At 42.2% G+C, this 26,543-nt stretch overlaps 1 protein-coding gene across 3 annotated transcripts in view; it reads left to right on the top strand.

Annotated features, from left to right (window-relative positions):
• Window positions 1-26,543, top strand: part of Apaf1 (apoptotic peptidase activating factor 1) — a 91,495-nt gene that overhangs the window by 47,411 nt on the left and 17,541 nt on the right. For all 3 annotated transcript variants that reach the window (XM_029482685.2, XM_021173539.3, XM_029482686.2), the window contains 7 exons: window positions 1,080-1,205; window positions 6,570-6,731; window positions 11,104-11,232; window positions 14,190-14,315; window positions 15,770-15,889; window positions 20,375-20,491; window positions 24,413-24,538. In XM_029482685.2, the coding sequence (XP_029338545.1) occupies window positions 1,080-1,205; window positions 6,570-6,731; window positions 11,104-11,232; window positions 14,190-14,315; window positions 15,770-15,889; window positions 20,375-20,491; window positions 24,413-24,538 (906 nt within the window). The remainder of the gene's footprint in view (window positions 1-1,079; window positions 1,206-6,569; window positions 6,732-11,103; window positions 11,233-14,189; window positions 14,316-15,769; window positions 15,890-20,374; window positions 20,492-24,412; window positions 24,539-26,543) is intronic.

Genomic DNA, 26,543 nt, shown 5'->3' with positions numbered 1-26,543 from the left:
GGTGTTGGGTTACTAGACAAGTAGAGTTACTTGCTCGAGGACTGTCACTGACTTATTGGGTGGCTCACTGGACTGCTGTTTGACCTGAGCTGTAGTTCCTGTATTCTGGTATCAGGGAAGGTTTTGGAGTTTTTTTAGGCCATTAATAGCTTTTACCCAATTAGTTATCTCAAGGTTTGGGAAGTCTCAGAAAAATGAAAAAAAAAAAAAAAAAAGCTTGCTTGGACCATTTTTGTAACCTAGTACTTAAAAAATATGGAGGCAATTTATACATTACTTACTGATTTTTATAGCTAATTAAATACTGTGATTCTAAACCACTCAGTTAAAATAAGCAACAGCCGTTCAGTTAGTTTAGTGTCCAGAATAAAAGCATAGTGAGGCCTTCAAGTCCCTTAGTGGACTGAGATGTTGAACTAAAGGTTGCCCAGTTATTGATCGCAAGCTTATCTTTGTATTTGACAACTTCATGTTACTATGAATTAATTATCGTTCTGTAACCAGCAGCTCAAATGAAAAGGAAGAACTTAGTGTGAGTTTTACTTTTCCCATTTAACTTAGATTAATTTTCTTTTTAAAAATTAATTTATTTATATATTGCTTATGTATGTGCATATATGTATGCCATTGTGTGTGGGTTGCCATGGAAGCCACAGCAGAAGGCATTGAGTTCTCTGGAGCTCAGGTTACAGGCAGTTGTGAGCTACCTGATGTGGATGCTAGGAAGTTCATCAACTTGGGTCTCTGGGAGAGCTCAGATGCCCACGAGCCCCCTTTAGTATAGACCTTAAAATAGATCCTTCGGCAGTTTGATTTACATATATAGTGTATCCTGATCATAGCCAACCCAACTCTCCCTCTCCCTTTCCCTGGGCCCACCATTCCCAGTCTGCACTTCCTCTTTCCACCTTGATTGCAGTTTCAAAGGGGCCAGATGCCAGGACTGGTCTAGAACTCTTGAGCTTCAGTGATCCTTCGGGTTTAGCCTCCAAGTAGTTGGAACTACAGGTGTCCGACACACCAGTCTCGAGTACTGCCTTTTCATGGTTTTAACTTATACTTTTTCCCTTTCCAAATAGCTCTGGGATTTGAATCAAAAAGAATGTCGAAATACCATGTTTGGTCACACGAACTCAGTCAACCACTGCAGGTTCTCACCAGACGATGAGCTCTTGGCTAGCTGCTCAGCTGACGGGACTTTAAGGGTGAGCTTTGAACATCACTAGAGGGCTCTAACTTTAGAGAAGCCCTTATGATTTGTGGTGAATGGGGAGTTTCTGTTGGTGTTAGTAGTGTTCCAAAGCTGGGATACAAACCTGAGATAAACAACCTATAAAGAGGGAAGACATATTTGTTTACAGTCTCGGAGGTTTTAATCTGACCCTGTCTCTGTGTCTGTGCCAAGGCAAGTGCCTTGTGGCAGGGAGCGTGTGGTGAAAGAAACTGCTTACCTAATGGGGTCTTGGAAGCAAAGCAGGAAATAGGAAGGACCTGGGGCTCCACTGTTCCCTTCAAGGGTACCTGTTAAGGGCCTAACTTGGTTTCTCTAGGCCCTCATCCTTAAGGCTCTAAAACAGTGGTTCTCAACTTGTGGGTCATGGCCCTGTTGGCAAACCTGTCTCCAAAAACATTTACATTGTGATTCACAAGAGTGGCACAATTAGTTATGAAGTGGTAATGAAATGATGTTACGGTTGGGATCGCCACACCATGAGGAACTATATGAAAGGGTCACAGCATTAGGAAGGCTGAGAACCGCTGTCCTAAAACCTCCTGTGCCTGTGCTGCAGACTGGGATCCACCCTGTCAGCTCATAAGCCTTTGGCAGAGTTCCTAGATCTAAGCCGGAGCAGGGTTTTTATGTTTGTAGAAGGAAGGCTTTCCTTTCAGCTGCTAAGAACCTTTGTCACACTGTTATTTTTGAATGCTTTATAACCCAGAGTTTAAATTCTTCACTTTAAGCATATCTTCCTCTTAAACATGTATTCATCATGTATTTTTAGATCTGTAGCATCAGGAGGCAGGTTAGCCTGCTTCTGTCTTCCCTGAAGGGTGTAAAATCCAGTCTTATTTTTACTGTAGTCTTGTTGAAGAGTCTAGGGAGCTCTATCTACAATGCTGTGAAAGGGGCCATGGTTGGTGTTTTATCTGTCACCTTTGGAGTCTTCTCCAAGTTTGATTTCTCCTCTACTTTTTTTTTTCTGGAATATTTGTTTTTGGATTTTTATTTTTTTCCTTGCCTTTTCTCATTTCTCCTTTCTGGAAGATTTTTTCACTTCATTTCCTAATATTTTAAATACAATAGTATTTTAAAACCTTATTCACAGATTTTTCAGTACTTGTTCTTAGAATTATATTTCCTAAAAAAATTACACCACAATTTCATGACTGTATTTTTTTCTTCTTGCCAGTATGAATCATTTTTTTGGTTTACGTATGCCTTTTCGAAAGCTGTCTTCAGTATCTGCTCCTGTGTAGCAGTGTGACTTCAGGAAGCTGTCTGGGAATTGTGTTTCCTCCTAGGGTTCTTATGGTTTTATATTAAAACATTTTTTGTGTGTGTGTGCACGAGTATGAGAGTGGAGGTGCCGTGGTGTGTTGTGTGGAGGCAGGAGGACAGTGCTCAGGAGTCAGGAGTCAGGTCTGCCCCTGAGCTGCGTGCAGGCTCAGCTTTCACGGTTTGATGATGTGCTCTCATTGGTAATCTTTCGTCTTGATCAGGGTGAGTGTTCTGAGAGAAATGCCTCGCTTTCTGGTTGTAGTGAGGAGAGTCATTGGAACATACCGTGGTGTCTAGGCAGAGGTGGCAAAGGGAATAGATGCTTTATCTTAATGTCCTTATTTCCAATATACTGACCAACCCCGCCCACTCTTTTTTTTTTTTTTTTTGGTTTTTCGAGACAGGGTTTTTCTGTATAGCCCTGGCTGTCCTGGAACTCACTTTGTAGACCAGGCTGGCCTCGAACTCAGAAATCCGCCTGCCTCTGCCTCCCGAGTGCTGGGATTAAAGGCGTGCGCCACCACGCCCGGCCCCCGCCCACTCTTAGGTTTACAGCCTACCTGGACTGTAGAGTGGCAGGGGGATCTCAGGGGATCTTTAAAGGGCCCTCCTGAGTTAGTCTCTCTCTCTAGAAGGAACCAGCCTGCACTTTCTGAGCCACTTAGATTCCTGCTTTGAGTTCGTTCAGCTGATTCCCCACTGCAGGCTCAGGATTCAGTTTTTAGGAGCCCACCTACCTTTCTTGTTCCTGGCCTTTCCTGTTACCCCGTCACAATTTCCTTTATCTTGTGGGTTGTAGCTAGAGAAAAAAAAATTCCCTTTACTGTTGTTTTACATGGGGTTTGGGAGGGCATTCAGGTGAGTGTGTGTGTGTGTGGTTTTATTTTTTTATTTTTATTTTTTTTACTTATAAATAAAGCTAAGCTGTATTTCCTTTAGTAACTTTCTATTCATCTGTGCTTGAAACTGGTATATAATCTGTCTTTTCAGCTATAAGTTTTTAAAAACTGTGTATTTAATATTCACTGTATGCTAGATACTATACTAGGTCTTTGGGTTTTAAATGCTAGAAGAAAAAAAGTATGCCCTATAGTCTGGTTATTCAGAATAAAGTTAGGGAGATGGCAAGTGGATAAACAGAGTGACAAAATTATGTTCGAGACTGATTTTTTTTAATTTAAAGATTTTTATATTATTTTTAAAGTTATGTGCACATGTAGATTTCTGTGCATGACTGACTGTGCCTGTGAATTGCCAGTTGTTTCAAACCCAAGCCAATGTTTCCCACTTCTGACTCTGTCAGTATCAAACAGCTCAGCAGTGAGGGGTTGAGCGCCCCTTGAGGTTCTTATCCATCTATGGCAGGCTGATGCCAGGTTCCCTCTTTTAAATTACACTACCTGTCTTTCTGTCTGTCTGTCTGTCTATTTTTGCATATGAGTGTGTACATCTCACAGCACGAGTGTGGAGGACAGAGGACAGCTTGCAGAATTTGGTTCTCTGCTTCTACCATGGTGGATTCCAGAGACTGAGCTCAGGCCAGCGGGCTTGAGGTCTTACCTGCTCAGCCGTTCCTTTTGTTAGCCTGCAGGTCCTTTCAGGTTTCAGTACAGCAGGTGGGAGTTTGTGATTGACCGCTGCCCTAGCTTGCCCAGCAGATGGCGCTCTGCTGCCTTTCTTCCTGTCTCCTGGCCTGTGCATTCTTTCCACACCTTCAGCTGCTGTGTTGCCTGGGCCTTAGAGGAATGGTAGGAGTGACTTGTTTAGGACATCACTGTTGCCAGCGTGTTGTCAGTCATGGGTCTCTGCATTCACTGTCCTTTCATTGTGAATATGTGTATACTTTATTACCGATCTGGTGGACACACAGATTCTATTTACTAGTCAGTGGTGTGGCCAGTTAGTTCTGAGCTCAGAAATTTTTATGTCACGTTGGTCAGCGACAGGTGTTTGATTTCTGTATTCGTGTGTGAGTGTCACTAGCAGTGGGGGACAGCATCACTCCACTCAGGGAGACCTGCCTGTGTTGACGGCTTTCCCACAGAGCTATTAAGCCAGTGTCACTGGCTCTTTGCACAGGCAGAGGTCCAGCAAAATGATGTTAGATAACAGCTTGTCAAGGTCAGAGCCTTGTAAAGCCTTTACTGTCTGAGAGAATAGGAGCTGTAAAATTATCTATGCCCCAAAGGCTCTGGGATTCTCTAAGCTTGTTGTAGGGTATCATGTAGATAAGCATGTGGTTTTCTGGGCCTCAAAGAGAAACGATCTTAAAGCGTTTTCCTTAAAGATTGTTAGTTAAAGCACACAAGAGCTTAGGGTGCACAGGCACCCTGGGAACGGTGCAGTGACCTCCTCACAATACAGTGGGGTGGCTGAGTCATCTCCTGATGTGCGAAACTTTATCATTGCTTGCAAGGGACTGAGTTGGCTGCAGAAGCTCACACAGTGTTGGTAGGTGTAGTGAAATTAAATTGTGTCAGCCTGCTTTTAGTTCCCAAACCTAAGTTTGTCCTACTAACTGTGTGATTTCTCATGGATTCTGAATGTTAGGACCAAAGCTCTGACACTTGGTTTGTTTCTTTTTAAAACTTAGAAATTACTTTATTTAATGTGTGTGTGTGTGTGTGTGTGATGACATGCTTGGAGGTCAGAGGACAAGTTGGCCAGTGAGCTCTAGCCATCCCTCATGTGGGTCCTAGAGACTGAACGCAGGCCACCAGGCTTGGTGGGAGGTGCTTTCCCTACCCCTGACCCATCCTGCCTGCCTGCCTTCTTTCTGTACTAGATAAAGAAGGCTAACCATGTTAGTGCCTGTCGTCTCTTTGTTTTATTTTACACAGCGTAGACACAGTTGTCCCAAGAGGAAAGTGTTAGTGTTTGGCAGCTTTTTTGGGGGGAGGGGATTTGGTCCAGGACATGGTAACCCTTTTGAAGCCAGAGCACACCACTCCAGGTCTGAGAGTGAAGGTGCATCCTTCCAGGGGCCGTTGCTTGTGTGGCTGTTCCAGAATAGGGCTTAGAGTGTTTCATATCCCATTTCTCAGAGCTGGTTAGTTCTGTGGCACTCCATAGCCCTACCCAGCACAGCGGAAGCCATGCTTCCTCTCAGTATAGCTTTCAGTATAGTTTCTCCTTTAGGGGTCTCATTATCACTGGATGCCCAGCAGGCACCGGGGCCCAGTACAGTTTCCTGCTGTGCTTATGGTAGATGTGAAGTGCATCTCCTGCTTGTCCCAGCAGAGGGCAGCAGCAGACAGCTGTGAGTCCCTTTTACACTCGTTCTCACTGTCAACACCAATCTTTAGCCTCTTTCCACCCTGTGCAAGACTCAGTTAACTTTTTTCCTTTTGAGATGAGCTCTCATGTAGCCTAAACTGGCTTCAAACACATGATCCTCCTGTCTCAAAGCACTAGCATTATAGATGTGTCAACTGTATGCAGCTCAATTAACTTTTTATCTAATTTTAGTGACTTGGGGGTTTTGTTTGTTTGTTTCTGCAAAATGGAAGCTGAATTTCTTGCTCTCTTTTTCTTTCTTTCCTCCCTCCCTCCCTTTCTTTCTCTCTCCTTCCTTTCTTTTTCTCTTATTGACTTTACATCCAGATCATAGCTTTCCCCCCTCCCACTTTACAAGTTTCTCCCTCCATTGCTTCTTCCCATTCTCCTCAGAGAAGGGGGAGCCCCTCTTGGGTACCACCCTAACCTGGGACGTGGGGGGGGGCCTAATTCCAGCAGGACCAGGCACGTTCTCTCCCACTGAGGCCCAACCCTAGGCAGTCCAGGTAGGGGAAGGGGATCCAATGGCAGGGAACAGAGACTGAGGCCCTGATTTGCTGGTTAGGGGACCCACATGAAGACCAAGCTGTACATTTGCAGCAAATGTGGTGGTGGAGGCTAGGTCTAGTTCTTGCAGGAAGCTGGATTTCTTAATTTAAAAACTAATAAAAAAATAGGCTTACGTAAGACCATCCATTGGGCAGAGCACGTTTGTATGACATTTAATCTAGTTGGAATTCTAGAGGTGTGTGTTGGGAGTAAAGCAATTTTGTTTTTTGTTTTTTTTGAACAGCTTTGGGATGTGAGATCAGCAAACGAGAGGAAAAGCATTAATGTGAAGCGCTTCTTCCTGAGTTCAGAAGACCCTGCAGAGGATGTGGAGGTGATCGTGAAGTGCTGTTCCTGGTCTGCAGATGGTGACAAAATAATAGTGGCAGCCAAAAACAAAGTCCTCGTAAGTCCTGCCATCTCAATCCACTCCGACACAAAGTTTCAACCTCTGTTACGTGTGTGTGTGTGTGTGTGTGTGTGTGTGTGTTTGTGTGTGTGTCGGTGTCCCTCCCCCTCCCCCCCCCCTGCCCCGCGCCCCCCCCCCCCCCCCCCCCCGCCCTGTCTAGCTTACTCTGTTATTTGGGGAAGGCTTCCTAACTGCTCACAATTCTTAGAAGCCCTGCTCTCTGGGGGATATGGGAAGCCTTGTAAGAAAAGGTCATAGTCACACAAGTCAGAAATAGTTTGTACTCTCCCAAGACGCACAGTATGAAACAGCATAGGAAAGCCACACACCACAGGAGCAGATTGTAACAGTCCAGCGTCCCTCCAATTTATTATTTTCAACTTTTTATTTTATGTGCATGGGTGCTTTGGCTACATGTATGTCTTTTTACCATGTATGTAATGCCGTGGAAGCCAGAAGAAGGTGTTGGATCGCCTGGAACTATACATACAGATGCTTGTGAGGTGTCATGAGGGTGCTTGGAATTGAACCCAGGTCCTCTAGAAGCGCAGCCATTGCTTCTCACTGCCGGGCCATGTTTCTGCCCCACGCCCCCTGAAGCTTATTTAGAAGAGAATACTTTCTTCATCACTTAAAAAAGTTTTTAAGATAGGTTGATTTTGGTGATTTTCAAAATACCTTTAAAAATTGGTTTTAGTTATGTGTATGTATTGTGAGGAGGTATGCATACGAGTGAACAGAGGAACCTGCTAAAGCCAGAGGCATTGGCTGCCCTGCAGCTGGGGTGACAGTGACTGGGATCCTCCTGATAGGGGTGTTGGGAAATGAACTTCTGCCCTTCTGAAGGGCGTGCATGCTCTGAACTGCTGAGCCGTCTCTTCAGCCTCTCAGAGTATCTTTAATTCTTTTACAATTTGATGGCTCTGATGAGAGAAGTACTCTTTAAGAACTGAATGAAACTGTGAGATTTTTCCTAAAGTAAATAAAAACAGACAAGAAAGGAAATGGTAGGTCGGTCTCATGCTGACATCATGGTCTGAGTACACATCAACATGTGTAATTTAAAATGTAAACCCCCAAGAGATGTGGGTTGCTATGGTGAGAGGTCTAATGGGTGAGCTGGGCTCTCAGTAGACACAGTGGTTTGTCCAAAGCTGGACTGAGAGAGCCAAATCCTGTGGTTCATGGACATTCTGTGCTAATACTCATTTTAAAAAGCATGACACAGAGGTAGTAGAAGTCAATGGTACCATCATATATTTATATATAAACTCATTGAGGGACTGGGCGTGTGCTTACTGATCTAGAAATTGTGAATCTGGTCTTTGGTTACTTGTATGTAGACTATGTCCCTCTAGCAGGAAACTAAGATGAAAAATATGTCCGTTTGTCTTAAGTGTGTTAAAGTCCGTAAAGATAGAATACATACAATTAATTTGTAAAATTTGAAGACTCAAAATTCAATTTTTGTTAGGATAAAAATATATACTGTAAAATTTGCCATTTTAAACTGTTTATTGCTTTTTCTGATGACTAAGGTGTGGATTTAGGGTCTTGCAAATATAGGTACGAGCTTTATCATTGAACTACGACGACCTCAGCTCTTTTTCATTTTTATTTTGAAATAACATCTTGCTAAATTGCTTAGGCCAGCCTTGAACTCACTAGTATAGCCTAGGCTTGCCTCAAACTTGCAGTCTCTTATTTCAGAAGCCTCCTTAGAAACTGGAATTAAAGATGTTCCCAGATAATTCTTTTTCTTTTTTCTTTCTTTCTTTCTTTCTTTCTTTCTTTCTTTCTTTCTTTCTTTCTTTCTTTCTTTCTTTCTTTCTCTCTTTCTTTCTCTCTTTCTTTCTCTCTCTCTTTCTCTCTTTCTCTCTTTCTCTCTTTCTCTCTTTCTCTCTTTCTCTCTTTCTCTCTTTCTCTCTTTCTTTCTTTCTTTCTTTCTTTCTTTCTTTCTTTCTTTCTTTCTTTCTTTCTTTCTTTCTTTCTTTCTTTCTTTCTTTTTTGAGACAGGGTTTCTCTGTGTAGCCCTGGCTGTCCTGGAACTCACTCTGTAGACCAGGCTGGCCTCGAACTCAGAAATTTGCCTGTCTCTGCCTCCCAAGTGCTGGGACTAAAGGCGTGCACCACTACTGCCCGGCCCAAACAATTCTTAAATGTACACAATTGGCATTGTAATCATATTCATAAAGCTGTGCAGCCATTACCACTGCATGCATCTTCCTTCCATCCATCCATCCATCCTTCCATCCATCTTTGCCTTGTCTTGCCTTTCTTTTATTGATAAGGACTCTGTGTAGCCCTGTCTGTCCTGGAACTCATTCTGTAGACCAGGCTGGCCTTAAACTAGAGATCCACCTGTCTGTGCCTCCTGAATGCCGGGATTAAAGGCATGAACCACCACAACACAGCCATCACTGTATGTTTTAAAAGTTTTCATCACTCAAACAGAAACTCTGTTACCAGTAATAATTCTCAGTTCTCTATCCCCACTCCCTGGTGACTAATATCATGATGCATGAATTTGCCTGTTCTGGAAATTGTACAAGTGGTATTATATAATACTGGTTTATTTATGCTTGACTCATTTCATTGAGCCAGTGTTTTAAAGGCTTATTTGAGTTATAGAATGTATCAGAACTAGACAGTCTCTCACTCTCTGTTTCTCTGTCTCTGTCTCTCCTCTCCCTCCGTCCCTCCCTCCCTCCCTCCGTCCCTCCCTCCCTCCCTCCGTCTCCCCCCCCCCCCCCATATGTGTATATGAATAGTCACCACATTTAAAAATCACATTCCTCTGTACAGGCCCCTGACTTTCCCCACTTCTTGGCTGTTGTCAATGATGCTGCAGTGAATGGTCGTGAACATGTATCTGCTGGAGGCCCAGCTTTTAATAACCATTTTATATACTCCAGATGCTGGAATTGCCAGAGCATAATGATAATCTTGTGTTATGGTTTTGAGGAGAGGCGACTTTCCCACAGTGGCTGCACCATTTTACATTTCTGCTAGCAGGGTATAAGGCTGTCAACGTCTCCACATCCTCAGTAGCACTGGCCGCTATTTTTCTACTTAAATTTTTATTTATTTTTCATTGAAAGTGTATAGCCATTGCAGTAGGTGTGAGGTGGTGGCTTCATCTACATTTTCCAGATAGCTGTGATGTTTAAGAAAAAAAGTTTCTCCCCTACTTCCTGGCTGGTGCTGGGAATTGAACCCCATGCTAGGCACAGGCTCTGGGGTAAATCCCCAACCCCAGGGAAGGATCATTTAAAAGCATTCAGAAGGTGTGTTCTAGTGGAAAAGGAAAAAAAAAACCCATATTGTATAAAACACTTTGTCTTAGAACCCTATGTAGCATGCTGAATTAGTGACCGTGGGATTCCCTCACCCATGTGTAGGCCCCAAGGCTTCACCCTTGTTTGCTCCTTTTTCTGCTTCTTCCCTGTTAGCCTCTCCTGTCATCAATCCTTTTCTCTGTTGTCATTCCCCAACTGGGGCAATTTCCTGTTTCACATTTGCCAATTCTCTTACCCTGTCACTCTTAGCCACTAGTTTTTAAGAACAACCTGCCCCAGGAAACATTTAAATATGCCTTCCTGCCCTTTGTTTCTGGCCTTCTCTGCTATGTTGCTCGCATCTGTGTGTGTCCCTGTGCTGTGCACTAACTAAGCTTCCTTATAGCTTCCACTGGAAGCCTTTTTCCCTTCTAGGCCACAGTCTTAAATAACTAGACTGTATCAACTTACTGTATGTGTGTATGAAGCATATATACTCTTACCATTTGACAAAACCTTTGAAAGAACATATTCAGTATTTGAAAATCTTTGAAGAATCGAAGTGAAGGCTGTATTACTAGAAAAGTGCCATTTTGGTTCAAATATGAGAAAATGATTAATTCTAATGGAGTAATATGGTAGCCCTGGAGAGAACTAGAATTGACTGGGCTTATTTCATTTTTGCAGGGCTTTGCAGTATGTTATTTTGAGCATCTCTGCTCATGAGTATGCATTTTCTTTCTTGAATCAGTAGCATCAGGGAGAGCTGTTCTGCGTGTTAACTTGACTGGCCTGTTCATGCATGCACAAAGGTTTTGCTTCCCTAGGCCAGCTTGAGAGAATATCTGTGATGAATTTTCCTCCACAGAAGAGAGCTTTCAAGATGAGCTATATTTTAAAATGATACATACAGTGTTCTACATCTTATTTATGGCTATCAGCATTTATGCCAGCCATCAGTAACTGTAGAATTTCAGGACTTATAGTTTACATTTGAGGTAGGAGGAACATCTTTTAAAAATAGATTTAGATTCAGCATAGGTATAATTTAAGATGTTTTGTTTTTCATAGATATCTCTTTATTTTAACAGCTTTTTGATATTCATACTAGTGACCTATTGGCAGAGATCCACACAGGCCATCACAGCACCATCCAGTACTGTGACTTCTCCCCCTATGACCATTTGGCTGTGATTGCCCTGTCTCAGTACTGTGTGGAGGTGAGTAGTTGAATTTATTCAATGGAATCTGGGTCTCTGGAGGTCCAAGGATGGCAGCAAGGGTGGCTGCCGTAACTGCTGAGAATGCTTTCTTGGAAACTTGTGTTTTCTTCATAGTCTAATAACATATCGCTTTGGGGTATCCAATTATATGGCTAGCTTTATTATTTTAATGTGATTGAAGACATGATCTTACAGTGATGGAATGACAAGACCACTTACCCAGCATTTATTGAATCTAGTGTGTGCTTGGGACTGAGGAAACCATGGGATGATCATTAGTTTCTGAGGCATTTCTTTTTGCTTTAACCCACTCTGTGTCCGTGTCCGTGCCTGTGTGCGTGTATGTGTGTGTGTGTGTTGTATATGCATATGAATGTGCACATCCATGCAAGCACATGCCGTGCCTTATTTCCTCTTCACTTTATTTCTTTAAGGAAGGGTCTCTCACTGGCTGGTGGCTGGCCATGGAGCTTTGGAATTAGCCTGTCACCCTTAAATGCTGGAATAATAGGCACACATAGCCATGCTCGGCTTTTTATAGGGGTGTTGAGCATTTGAACCCAGGTCCTTATGCTTATGAGAAATGCTCTTATCCATTGAGCCCTTTCTCTTGTCCCCCTTACCCAGTGTTTTCAAATTAGCATATAAAATAAAAAATATATACTGTATAGAATAATACATTTGTTAATTTTCATGCATGCATATGATGTACTTTGATCACTCTTAGTGATAGACATGTGGTATCTCATAAGTGGTCTAGACACAGACTCTCTTCTTGCATGTGTGTGTGTTTGGTATATATGTGTATGTGGTATATAGATCTGACAGAGTGCACATGCAGAGACCTGAGGGATCTTCCTCCACCACCTGCTTCTTTATTGCCCTGAGACAGTCTCTCACTGAAGAAAAGCTCACTGTTTTGACTATGCTGGCTGGTCAGGGATCTCTGGATCTGCCTGTGTCTCCCCACAGTGCTGGGGTTACACACATTTGGCATTTTACATGGGTGCTGAGAATTCAAACTCAGGTTCTCAGGCTTGCAGAGCAAGTATCTTACCACCGAGCCACCTCCCCAGCCCCAGATGCTAATCTTTATAAGACAGATGTGCGTTCAGACCCGTGGATAATTTGAACAGGGTAAGATGGAAGTTATCTGTCTGATTAGTTAAGAGAGCATTGTCGGTGCCAAGCACAAATAAAACAATGTTTGCAATTTTGTACTTCCTATCATTTCTAAGATCCTTACCCTCTATCATCCTTAGAAAGCTCCAGGAAACAATGAATGTCTTCCTTCTTGAAATTTAAGGGCTTTGCCGTGAAAGCTCAAAATGACAACTGAGAGAGAACCAAGTTAAAGGCAGAAAGGAACAGGGATGCTTGAGATTTTTCAGTTGTGAGATTACTTTAATTTCTGTCCTTTACTACAGTATTTCCCAGTTTGGACTCTAGAGATAAAACAGGCTTTTCTTTTTCTTTTTCCCCTTTCCCTTCTTCCTCTTGCTCTGGCCCAAAGGTTTTTTTCATTTGTTTCTCATTACTGATGGTTGTGAGCCACAATGTGGTTGCTGGAATTTGAACTTATGACCTCCGGAAGAACATCCAGTGCTCTTAACTGCTGAGCCATCTCACCAGCCCCCAAGGCAGGCTTTTCATGTAACCATTTTGTAACTGGCTGCAGCAAGTGAAAATCACTGGTCATGTGATGAAGTGCTTGTTCTGTCCATGCTAATTCTGAAGTCATAAAGTAGGTCTGTAATTCAAAGTGTAATGAGAGGAACTCAGGCTTCATTAGGCTGGAGTATATTTGAGGGATGTACAGCAGAACCCAGGACCAATGCTGCTGGGACGGTGGCCGGCTCCGACAGGTTGTTGTAAGCCTGGGTGGGAAGGGCACGGTGTACACGCTACAGTTAGTGTGCTCATTTATTGTAGGGCTTTGCAGCAGCTCAGAGGAAGGTTGGATGACAGTATTAGAGAGATAATCCTTACATGGAAGCTGATTATGGCATCCTGTTATTTTTAGATTGATTTTAAAAAAAGATAAAACACATACATGACTCTAGCTTCAGAGCTTTATAGTAAGTTGTTCTCAGAGGGATTTCAGTAGCATTACCCCTCTCATTGCTTTGTCTCAGAGGCAGCATCTTGTTGCATATGTAAGCGGATTTCTATCTGCATGTACATGCATATGTCTGCAGCCATCTATATGTTCACATATTCATTTTCCTTGTCTCTCTCTTTTTTTTCCTTTTTCCTTTGAGACAGGCTCTTATGTAGCCCAGGCTAGGTTCACATTCACTCTGTAGCCAAGGATGACTCTGTACTTCTGATCCTTCTGCCCTCATGTTGCGTTTTACCAACCAAACCACACCCCCAGACTTTGTAATTTAAAAAACAAAAGAAAAAAGCTTTTATTTATTGTTTGAGCATTTCAAACATCTAATTCTTAAATGAAAAATAGTGTATGTTCTTCTTTTTTTTTCCCTTAAATAGATATCATAGAGCTTAGTTATTTTGGGGATATTTTTCTCATCCCATTTTGCATAATATTCCATTATATGATTAATTATAATATATTCTGTTAGTTTCCCTCTGCTTTCAAGGTATTTTCCTTATGTACACTAGATTCATGTCTGTTTTTGAGAGAGAAAGAGAGAGAGTGAGTGTGTGTGTGTTTTGTGGAGGGAACCCAGAGCTTTGTGTTCACTAAATGTGAGATGCATCAGCTGACCTGTACCAACATGGCAAGCTTTGTTATTTCTGTTTATTTACTGTTAAAAGTATGATTGTATAATAAATCATTTATGTGCAATCCAGTTTTAAATTTTGACAATGTGTTTTGGGGCTTTATCTGTAGAAATAGTACCACTGGGTCATTATTGTTCTTTCTAGTATCTCTGGCACATTAAACTGGCTATGAATGTGATTTCCTGTGTTCTTTGCTTACTCTGTAGTTGTGGAACATAGACTCCCGCCTAAAGGTGGCCGACTGCAGAGGACATTTGAGTTGGGTTCACGGTGTGATGTTTTCTCCCGATGGCTCGTCATTTTTGACAGCTTCTGATGACCAAACAATAAGGGTGAGAAATACTGAGATTTTTTTCATTTCAAACATTTTAAACTAAATTTATAGAGAAAGAAATTTTGGGGGAAGTACTAAGGGAAGTAAGATACAAAGCTCCTAGGTACATATCTATCCTGGAAAAGTGCTATTCTGTGAGCCGTGTGTCCTTCCCCTGGGCGTTTCATTGACTGTCCCTGAGCCAGGTGCTGAGCAAAGGCCGGTGAGTAAGCTGCTTGCACAGCACCTCTGAGTCCTGGGAAGGCTTCTCTTCTTCCTCTTGAATTCTCATATTTAATTACATGATAGTTCTCAGAGCTCCTGTATTTTACCTTTCTATTATTATCTCTCCTTTTCCATTCCTACTGTTCATATCCAGATTGACGGCCTTTCTGCCATGAGAGGTGTTAGGCTGGAACACATCTCCTTTCTTTACTTCACGATGTGGCTAGGGTATATGTATATGTTTGTATACGTGTGTGTGTGTGTGTGTGTGTGTGTGTGTGCTCATCAGAGTAAATAGACCCTTCTAAGTCTGCTGTTCGCTCCTCCACCGTATGATCTTGTTTGGTCCCAGACTGTCCTTTGGTTTATTCCTGTAGGTAACATTTCCAGATAGCCTGCTTGTTCTGTTCCTTAAGTAGCTCCTTATGTTTGGTAAATCTTACTTTCGGCTTTCCACTTACTGGAATACTGGAATCTTTACCATCATCTTAAGGTCTACTCAAGCCTTCTCTGTTTAGGAGAATATATGTCTCCTTTAATATTACATAATTTTGTGTTACTTTTGGCTGATGCCTATCAAATTATATGCAGATGTGTGAGTCTAGGAATCCTAGTTGGTGCTTGTAACATCCAGTACAGTGTTTTATACAAATCATAGCTAAAATTAATTTAATGTTACTAGATGTCGCCCATTGTGCAAAGTACCATACATGTACTGACTTACTAATTCTCACATTAGGAAAAGCCCAGAAAGGCCAGTGCTGCTCTATGTGCTGACTTCCTAGAGTATAAACCAACTCACCAACTCACCGCTTCTGTCATCAAGAAGGTCTTGTTTATGAGAGAGAGAGAGAGAGAGAGAGAGAGAAAACTGTGCCAGAGCACAGGTTTAGTGACCCGTGATTTACGTTCTGCTGTGAGCTCTGTATCTTACTGTAGATGGGTGCCAGCCTGGGCTAACCTCCCTAATGGCACAGCTTTTTTGCTTTTGTTTGTTTGTTTGTTTATGTTGATATTAAAGTAGAATTCACAGAGACATTTGGACTGCAGAGCCCACAACTCATGTAGTAGCAACCGTTTCGTGCTATAGGACATGTTAATACATATTTATTGTTTTATATCCTATGCGTTTTAACTGTGAATCACAATGTATTACCTTGCTTGAAGACTGAGTTGTCTGTACAATGTCTCAGAGGGAGGAGTGGCTGACAGCACACAGTGATCTTAATGCCTTTATCTCTTACTCAGGTCTGGGAGACAAAAAAGGTATGCAAGAACTCTGCCATCGTGCTAAAGCAGGAAATAGACGTCGTGTTTCAAGAGAACGAAACGATGGTCCTTGCAGTTGACAACATAAGAGGCCTGCAAGTGAGTCTTTTAAAAATACCGGAAACGTTGTTTGGTGGAACTCGGGCTTTTTTCTATTTGTTTTTGGGTTCAGAATGGGGCATAGTTGTGTTGTCCTACCAGGTGCCTATAAGGCATTAGTTGAGCAAGGCATTATGTGGGCTCTTGGTTTGAGGTTTGGAGTGTTGAGTATGCCAGGAGTTAGAATGAAATAAGATGCTTCCTCCCCATCTTCAACCTTGTTTCTCTCTTGAGGCTGTGTGTAATTACATCCTTTGATTTGCACAGGGCCTTGAGACCTCCACAAAGACAAGCTTGAACTTGCTCACTGAAGTGACTTGGATGTGTCGCTGCGCGGGCAAGGGGTGAACATACGAACTGAAGCTAATTTTTGTTTTTGTTTTTTTCAGGGAAAGGAAAATAGGGTCTTTAGAAGCACAGATCATCTTAAGTGGAGGAGTCTCGGTCATCCGAGCTGAGGCGGAGGGAGCCGGACTGCATACTGAATCACTCCTGCTCATTAGTTCACTTAGTCATGCCCTTGTTCAGGATCTTTGAACACTTCCTAGTCCCAGAGAAGGGACGGCTTGTTGATAATATTAGAATAACTATGTTGCTTAGGGATCCAAACAGGTTACCTTAGGCTGATCTCCCTGTGGCTAGACAGTAGTCCCAGAGGTTCTCTGATGGGAATGGTGGTTTTGAGCCTCTGTGTGGTTGTAATAGCAGATAACCTGAGGGATGTTGTCATCTAGCAGGTCCGCACCACTGAGTTGGGGGCCCAAGTAAAGTGGCCTCTGAGTAGACGTCCTGGGAGGAGGGGTAGCATTGGAGGGGCTGACAGCAGGAAGAACGCTCACTTGACACAAGTGGCTGTCTTCATGGTGGCTAGCCCTCATGGTACAGTTGGTTGTTAGACCTTCGTAGGAGATATTGAGGTGAGGAGCCGAGTGACTGGGTTGTGATTTTGAGGGGTAAGGGCAGCAGCCAGAGACAATATGTCCCTGGAATCAGTGTGGCTCTTCCATAAACTAGCAAATGATTACTTCTGCTCCTGAGATTCTCTAGGGAGAGGCCTGGGGAGGACAGAAACCCGATCATAGCATCCTCCAGATGATTTCTTATGTTACCTTTGAGCCTTCCATTAATACTTAGATCAAAAACATAGTCTGTATTAACCTCATTTTCCCCCCTGCATTGGTGGTAATGGGGATGAGACCTTGTGTATGTGAGGCAAACACTCAAACACTGAACTTTGAAATACCTTACTAGTTTCTAGGCTTTAGCACTGATAATCTGATCTGTTGGATTCATCTCTTCTTTTTTAAATTTTTGTTTATTTTTAAAATGTACGTGTGTGTGTTTACCTAAATACCTCAGTGTGCAGTATCCACAGAGGCCAGCACTGCATTTCCTGGAGCTGGGGTTACAGACCATTTTGAGTTACCTACCATGTTGGTGCTGGAAACTGACCCCTGGCCCTCTCTCTGCAAGAACAGTCAGTGCTCTTAACCACTGAACCATCGCTCTAGCTCCAGACTTTATTTTTCTTGATTATTTATTTGTACTTAATCTAGGGAGCAAGAGCAACTGTGAAAGGGTGGGAGGAGGAGGTGAGGTAGGCGCAGGAGGGGACACACATGGAGAGCTGGGGAGGACCAGCAGACGGCAGGCAGAGCTGGGGTACCAAAGCTTCAATGCTCAGGTGAAGCACAGGGAGCCCAGGGCTCTTCAGACTAGTACCAACTGGCTCTGGGAGGAGAACTGAACCCTGGCACTTCTCTGAAGCTCATTTGTGACTGTCAGTAGTCTATGACTTCGGTCCAGGTTAAGGCAAAATCTGTGTTGAAGACATTTCTACCTGGGATCCATTGATACTGTTCCGGGTTTAGAGTCTTGCACTGTTCCGGGTTTAGAGTCAAGTTGTAAAACATCTCTAAGTTTGTCTTGATTTGTGTTTTATAAGTTCACACACCACCTTCTCAATATGTTGATCAATGTTCTGTATTTATGGTATGAACTTGGACAGGAAATTGAATATGAATTTGTTACTTACTTACTTTTTTAATAGATTGAGTCTTTTGCTTGGGATATTTCTATTATAGTTCTTTCCAAGTTCATTGTCCCCTAGCTTGTATTGTTTAAAATCAAGCCCATGCAACCTTTCAGTGACATTTGTCATAACCAAAGCGACAAAGGTTGTCTGATTATAAAAATGTTATTCTACTGATTGTCATAGTCTTCAAGAGTTTAGAGGACAGTTTCACAGACAAATAGTTCCAATAGAGTACATGCAGAATTTTTAATTTATTAATTAAAAAAAGGGTTCAATTTTATGGAGGAAGATCATCATTTTTCAGTAGTTCAGTCTTTTAAGAAAATACTGCTTGACATATATGTGTATATATATATATATATATATATATATATATATAATATTATATATGTGTGTGTGTGTGTGTGTGTGTGTGTGAGTGTGTGTGTATGTGTATGGTGCATTTTGATCATATACACCCCATTACCTTCTCACATCTCTTTTCCACTTTCATTGAGCCCCCCTTTTCCAATAAATTGCCCACCTACTTTCCTGTGTATGTGATGTATATACCCTACTGAGGCTAGTAGGGGTAGAGGGTTAGTTACTGGGGTATGGCATTCAGTCAGTGGTGACCCAGCTGAAGAAGATGACTTCCTCTCCCCGAATAATTCTTAACTGGCTAACAGGTCCTCATGGAGGGGTAGTACCTCCGAAGCCCTCACTGTTGAGAAGGCAGTTTGATGACACTTCTGTTTAGCAAAGTAACAGTAGTAGGTTCCCTGCATGGAGCCCGTGACCCCCGAAGCCATGGGTTTGACCACTAGGTATGAGTTCCCTTTATGGACCCACCCGTAAATCCAATCAAAAGAGCTTGGTTATCTGTTGTAGTAAATATTTAAAATCCCAACCCAGGGCTTCTACTCCACCTTGGTTATTGAGCTCCTGGATGAGAGATACAGTCACAGCCATTATATTTACAACAAGCCTTAATCAGCAAAGTAGCTGGGCAGCTGCCTACCCTCCAAGCTGGTAGAATCTACTTTCCTATCGATAACTCCCAGTTATTACTCACTGTTTACTGTGTTCCATTTGGGCTGCTCTTAACCCAATTGGACAGCCCTCAGGGCCACATTTTTATGGCTCAGCTAACCCATGGTGGCTTCTCCTTTCTCCTCTCTTGCGAGTTCTTCTTTTACCCCATGGTGTCTTCTTCTTCCTCCTTCCCTGGCTGCCCTGGAACTCACTCTGTAGACCAGGCTGGCCTCGAACTCAGAGATCCACCTGCCTCTTCCTCCCAAGTGCTGGGATTAAAGGCGTGCGCCACCAAGCCCAGCAGTGTTGGCATCTTTATTTACCAATCACAATTAACTGGGAGCAGGGCCACTTAGCTAGCGTGTGCTGACTCTCTGGTTTCTGGGGCACCAATCTTTGGGGTCCCAAATTAGCATTAGAATACAAGCATCATCAGGTCACCCCATAGAAGTCATTCTACTATTGCATAATTTACTAAACAGATGTATTGTAGCATGAAGTGGCCACAGTTAGGTAAGAGCATTGGTGACTCTTCTTCCCCAGCAGCCTGTAGCTATTTAGTCTTGATTTTAAATATCTAATAGATCAGAGAAGTTTGGGCAAACTGTTAGAAAGGGAAAGCTACATATTATTAATTAACCTTAAAATCAGTGTAGCAGAAATAATTTCATTGTATGTGCCATGCTGAGAAATAATTCAGATTTTTAGATCAGAAGTTAGAAAGGAATCTGATAACTGGTTTAAGCTTGGGAAGTATTTCCTGGGGTCATATCTTTTAATTGAGGTGCTCTTTCTTTTTCTTTTATTTTAAAAAGCTAATCATTAGCATTAGGTAGTAGTTATGAAGTTGGATAATCTTAGTTTAAGTATTACAAGTTCAATGACACAAATTATGCTTTCAAGTTTCTTCCGTAAGATCTATTACCCTACCCTCAAAGAAGGAAAGAATCTTAATTTACCTTGCTTTGTGAGTGATTCGGAGTATATAAATTTCAATTTTGAGTTATCATTGTGTATAATGTCTGTCTCAGGCCTGTTTCACGGCCCCTTTGAAGATTTCAGGAGAATGTATTATAACAAGTGATAACCCTATTAAAACAGGCTTTGAGAAGAAATAAAAGACAGGATGTGCGGCTAGCTGTGAGACTGCATACCAGACAGATGTGTCTCAGGCGGTGGGCACAGCAGCTGCTTTCCAAACCTTTTTAAAGCTTCTTTTATTTTATGAAAATGTATCCAAGCCTCATAAGTGAAATAAAACAAAGCGTAAAGTGCTAAATACAGCTGCCAAGATTAGGGTCCGGCTTTGTTGTCTCCCTGAGAACTCTTGGTCATTTTCAGTGCTGTCTCTTTGCAGTTGAAGCCTCTCTTCCGAAGAATGACAACAGAACAATGCTTACGCAACCTAGTAACTGACCTGCCTTCTTTCTTATTAGCTCATTGCTGGAAAAACAGGCCAGATTGATTACCTGCCTGAAGCCCAAGTGAGTTGCTGCTGCCTCAGTCCACACCTTGAGTACGTGGCATTCGGAGATGAAGATGGAGCCATTAAGGTATTCAGTCTCCAGGGCTGTGACTAGAGCCATTTACTCAGAGCTAGCCATGCGCTTGGCAGTGTACAGCTGTAGACTAGACAGAGTTCTCTGGGATCTAGTAGTCATGACTGTACCACAGACTGTACCTCATACTCCATTAGAGTCTTCTCACAGTGCTCCTGCTTCTCGGGCTGTCTGTATTCCTCATTGTCTAGCTGTCTGGCTGTTTTATACATAGTAAAAAGCTGAACACTCTTAGCTAACTGTACAAAAGCATTCCCCTCTCTTAGAACTAGCCATGTGATGTCATTTCTAGACTTTTGAGAATGTTACTACAGGGCCCCCGTGTCCACTGCTTTTCTACACTTGATGTTAGGCATATTCTTGTTCACTACCCGAAATTCTGAACTTATCTAGCACAACCAATACATAGCAAGAATCAGACACTGATGCAGAAAAGCTATTGCAATGGAAATCGGTTTGTATGTAGATATCCTGACCTTTATCACATGCTGAGTTCATCACAAGAGCACCTGTCGTCTAGTTACGGAACTTAGGGAACACTGGTCCTTCTCACCTTTCCTCTCCTAGGCTCTTGGGGACCGAGACATTAGCCACATTTACCATGGGGTCCTTTTCATAAGGGATTACACACATGGTCTCCAGGCCACAGTAGTCCACAAGAAGAGAGGAAAGGCTTGCACACAGTAGAGGGAGTGACGTCAGTGCTTCTAGGTCTCCCTTAGCAGCTAAGAGCTCTGTGGAGCCAGTCAAGAGCGGTCAGATGTTTGTAACATGGGTAGTGCTGTGAGCAAGTGTCTGACAGTTGTTTGTTAAGCACAGGATTATTGCATAGCTATGGCTTTCCTCAGTGTTCTCTCAGCCCCATTTTTTGTTCTGCTGTGTAGTATATATTTGGAATGGGTCTGAGGTTTCTGTTGGTAGGTTGGTTCTCAGCACTCACACCGCGACATTCAGCCCCCTGTAACTCCATTCCCAAGGATCTAAGGCTGTATTCTGACCTCCACGCACACGAGGCAGACATGTGGTGCACTTAACACGCACGCAGGCAAACACTTTAACATGTAAAGTAAAAGCAAACCTTTAAAAAGTTAAAAAAAAAATCCTCTTTTTTTACACCCTTAACTTCCTCACAGTTCTCCCATAATATAAAGATGCATTGAACTCTGGGAAAATGCCAACATTTACATATTTTAAGTGATTTTTTAGTGTTTAAAAATGACAATTTCAAATGGTCCAACCCCAGCAACTACTGTTTTTTGTTCTGGATCCTCTCAGACATACAAGATGGATACTGAATACTGGATTCTTGTCTTACAGATGTCTACTCTCCTAATCCCCACAGTTTTCCTAAGTGGCAGAGCCTAGTGTGCCAGTGTAAGCCACATCATTGCCACCCTGTCTCTCCTCTAGTGATGGTGACTCTTCCACTCTTCTGAGAAGGTCCCAGGCACACAATTTCTCTTTGCTTTTTGAGGGCTCATTTTTTTCTCCCAACAACAGGTTAGATTTCTAGAATCTTAAGTTACAGCACCATCTTCTCTATTATTTCAAATGGGCAAATAAACACCTCTCCTTCACGCAGGTGAGAGGGCGGACTACAGAAACAACACAGCTTTTGGGACAGGCAGAAGCTACACAGCTTCTGGGGCAGACCCCGTTTCGGGCTCCAGACATCCGGGCACCTTCCCTGCTAGAGGAGAGGTGTCCACCCGTGAGGGCTCTGCCGGAGCACCTGGGGGAGCCATCTTGGGTCCCGGATCCCTCACAGACTAGTCTGCCCAGCACAAAAGCCAATCAAGAGTCAGGCATTGTGCCAACCAAGGTGATACACAATTGCAATCTCAGCATTTGAAGCACTAAAGAGGAAGGATTTGGAGTATGTGGATAGCCTAGCTACATAGGATTAACATAGCAAAAATGGCCATTTTATGAAAAGTAATCTAAAGATTCAGTGTAATCCCCACCAAAATTTCAACTCAATTCTTCACAAAGATAGAAACATCAATTCTCAAATTCATCTGGAATAACAAATATCCCAGGATAACAAAAACAATTCTCAACAATAAAAGAGCTTCTGGGGAATCACCATGCCTGACCTCAAGCTGTACTACAGAGCAATAGTGGTAAAATCTGCATGGTATTGGTACAGTGACAGGCAGGTAAATCAATGCAATTGAATTGAAGACCCAGAAATAAACCCACACACCTATGTTCACTTGATCTTTGACAAAGAAGCCAAAACCATACTGTGGAAAAAAGAGAATTTTCAACAAATGGTGCTTGTTCAACTGGCAGCGGTCAGCATGTAGATAAATGCAAATCAATCCATTTTTTTTATATATATTTTTTTATTACGTATTTTCCTCAATTACATTTCCAATGCTATCCCAAAAGTCCCCCATACCCTCCCCTCTACTTCCCTACCCACCCATTGCCATTTTTTGGCCCTGGCGTTCCCCTGTACTGGGGCATATAAAGTTTGCATGTCCAATGGGCCTCTCTTTCTAGTGATGACCGACTAGGCCATCTTTTGATACATATGCAGCTAGAGACAAGAGTTCCGGGGTACTGGTTAGAAATCAATCCATTCTTATCTCCCTGTACAAAGCTCAAGTCTAAGTGAATCAAAGAACTCCACATAAAACCAGATACACCGAAACCAGTAGAAGAGAAAGTGGTGAAGATCCTCGAAGATATGGGCACAGGGGAAAATCTCCTAAACAGAACACCAATGGCTTATGCTCTAAGATCAAGAATTGACAAATGGGACCGCATAAAATTGCAAAACTTCTGTAAGGCAAAGGACACTGTCAACAGGACAAAATGGCAACCAACAGATTAGGAAAAGATCTTTACCAATCCTACATCTGATAGAGGACTCTTATCCAAAATATACAAAGAACTCAAGAAGTTAGACTCCAGAGAACCAAATAACCCTATTAAAAATGGTGTACAGAGCTAAACAGAGAGTTCTCAACTGAAGAATTTGGAATGGCTGAGAGGCACTTAAAGAAATGTTCAACATACTTATCAAGGAAATGCAAGTCAAAATGACCCTGAGATTCCACTTGACACCAATCGAAGATCAAAAACTCAGATGACAGAAGATGCTGGCCAGGATGTGGAAAAAGAGGAACACTCCTCCATCTCTATGTAATAAAAAGTCTCTTACACTTTCAAAAACAAAACAAAACAAAACAAAACAAAACAAAACAAAACCAACCACCCCTCCCCCCTACACCCTCCCCCCACATCCCCACACCCATATGAGTTCGTTTGAAAGCATTTTTGGTATAGTCACCCAAAAATGTTTGTAGTTTGTGTTACATCACTTTTTTCTATGTGTGTGTTTACAGGACACTGTACTGGTGTGAGCTCTAAGGCTAGATTTTGGAGGGAGAGGTCAGTTCTTTCCTTACCATGTAATCCTAGGGGTCAGACTCCAGTTACCTGATAATGTAGCAAGCACTTACCCACTGATGCATCTCACCAGGCCAGTGACTACCTTCAGAATCTCTGTGTTTGGTCTTTCTAAGGCTTGTCCTCCCACAGTTCTCTAGCCTTCTGTATCCCTGTGCCCCATGATGCTCTTTCTCTCTCCTCATTCCTGTTTTCCCTGAAGAGCTGCCATGCATTATTCAGGGTTCTTATCCTTTCTTCTTTCCCATTGACATTTTGATTATGGAGACTGAGCCTGGACTGTCACTTGCTTTGATGACTTGAGTCCTTGAGTACTGAGAAGACCCATTCCTCCTGCCATTGGCCTTTCTAATGAATACTTGATTGGGGCTGGGGGCAGGGCCAGGTGTATGCGAGGCATCTACATGTATATACGTTGTTGGGGGTACAGTACCTAAGTGTTGCTTAATTTCTTTGTATTAATTTCTTGTGGTATTTTTTTGTTTTTTTTTGAAGATTATAGAACTTCCAAACAACAGAGTTTTCAGTTCTGGGACTGGGCACAAGAAAGCTGTCCGGCACATCCAGTTCACAGCTGATGGGAAGACACTGATTTCAAGTTCTGAAGATTCTGTGATTCAGGTGAGCGGATGAACGAACTAGCGCTTGTACTATTAGAGAGAGGAACAACAGAACACTTCTGTGTCAACCCTGTGCTAAAGCTTGGTCACTTAAAGATACTGTTTTGGGTCTACATTCTAACTGTACACATGGGCTTTATAGAGGCCAGTCATGTTTCATAATTTTCTATGGGTGTGGCACACAGTAGGCAGCCCACTGAGGTTTCTTGAGTTAAGTATTTATCCTGTCTTGGTGTTGATATTTATTTGTATAAGTATAGTTTTGCCATCTTTATGTAATTTCTTTTATTTTCATAACTAAATGCTGCCTTAGATTTTTGTTTTGTTTTTTGTGTCTTCATTCTTCTTTTGTGAGGCAAGGCCTTGCTGTGTAGACCTCTATGGCCTAGAACTTGCTTTGTGCAGACCAGGCTTTCTTTGGACTTTTGGCAATCTTCCTGTCTCAGCCATGTGAGTGCTGGGATTGCAGACATGAACCACCATGCCTAGCTCTTGTTTACATCACTTATCCTGTCCTATTAAGAATAATGTTTGTTGTGGTGATAAAAAATGAGTAGTTTGCCATAATTTTATTTATATATATATATATATATATATATATCAATCAAGACTCTGAGCTTACTCTATTGTTTTAAAATCCATTTAATTTTTATTCAAGTCCTAGTCCACATACAAAAATTAATATGCTATTTATTATAAGGCTTGCTGTGAGGAACAGACCCTTCCCATTGCTTATTCTTCAAACCACCACGGGTAGGTTTTAGATATTTAGGTATTTTTAGATCTTTGCAATCGTGTCTTCTGATGTTTACCTTCGTGCCGCCATATGGCAGGCTTGTCACACTATTTTTAATTTTTCACTTGGAGAACTGCTGAATTCCCAATGGTGAGGATTGAACATTTGTGCTCTTCCCACCTCGCCTGTCTTTAGCACGTGTCATGCATACATGCACCTAGAGCCATTCATCAGACCCGCCATCACCGTGGTGTGACAGAACTGGTGTGAGGTTTAGATCCTCAATATCACCATGACCAAACAGACTGTATGCTAAAGGATATCATGAATGCACTTCCTGTCTTTTCTTTCTTTCTTTCCATTTATTTTAAGATAGGCTCTTCCTATGTAGCCACACTGTCCCGAACCTTGCTATATGGCATGTGCTTACTGGTCTTGAACTCTATCCTCTTGCCTCAACTTCTTGAATGCTGGGATTACAGGCATGTATCCCACACCTCATGGTTGGAAATTCTATCGTAATATAGTTTAGAAAAATTCAATCTTTGAAACGAATGGCTGGAAATTATTTTACCTTAAAACTTTAAAGGTATTGCTTCACTTTTTGTTCCATGTTCCAAAATTTATATTGAGAAGTCTAAAGTCATTCTGTTTTTGTTTGTTTTGTTATTGGGACAGGATCTCACCGTGTAGCTCTGCCTGGCCTAGAACTCACTCTGTAGACCAGGCTAGCCTTGAACTCACAGCACTCCTCTTGCCTCTGCCTCCTGATGCTGGAACTAAGGGCTTGCTCCACCGTTCAAGCTTTTAGATCTTTGTGGAAGATTTTGAAATGTTCCCTGTGCCCTCAGAGTTGTGAAATTTCATGGTGACATGCTTGCTGCCTTCTATTTTGTTCATTTGGGGAGTTTCTTTTAAGGAAACTTATTCTTAAATTCAGGATTCACTTAAATGATTTCTTCTTTTTCCTTTCTGCTCCACTCTTATTCTCTTTTTGTAAAACTCATTTATATATTGGTTCCCAGGCCAGTCTTCTAGTCCTTGGTTTTGGTTTCTTGTTTGAGGCAGGGTCCTTTATGGCCCAGGCTGGATTTGAACTTACCTCGTAGCTGAGGATAACCTCTGCCTCCAGTTCCTGGGTCTAGGCATAAGGAATCTCAACTCTCTACACTCTGCTTTATATTCTGGAATTTTCTTCAGCTTTTATATTTCCAACACTCTTACTGATTTTTTTTCTATTTCTATCATAACAGTTTTAATGTCTAACAAC

Source organism: Mus caroli, unplaced genomic scaffold (assembly GCF_978045245.1).
Source record: "Mus caroli unplaced genomic scaffold, Mus_caroli_1 scaffold_9, whole genome shotgun sequence".
Classification (NCBI taxonomy): Eukaryota; Metazoa; Chordata; class Mammalia; order Rodentia; family Muridae; genus Mus; species Mus caroli.
The sequence above is the reverse complement of the archived record's forward strand: the minus strand, read 5'-3'. Positions and strand labels throughout refer to the sequence as shown.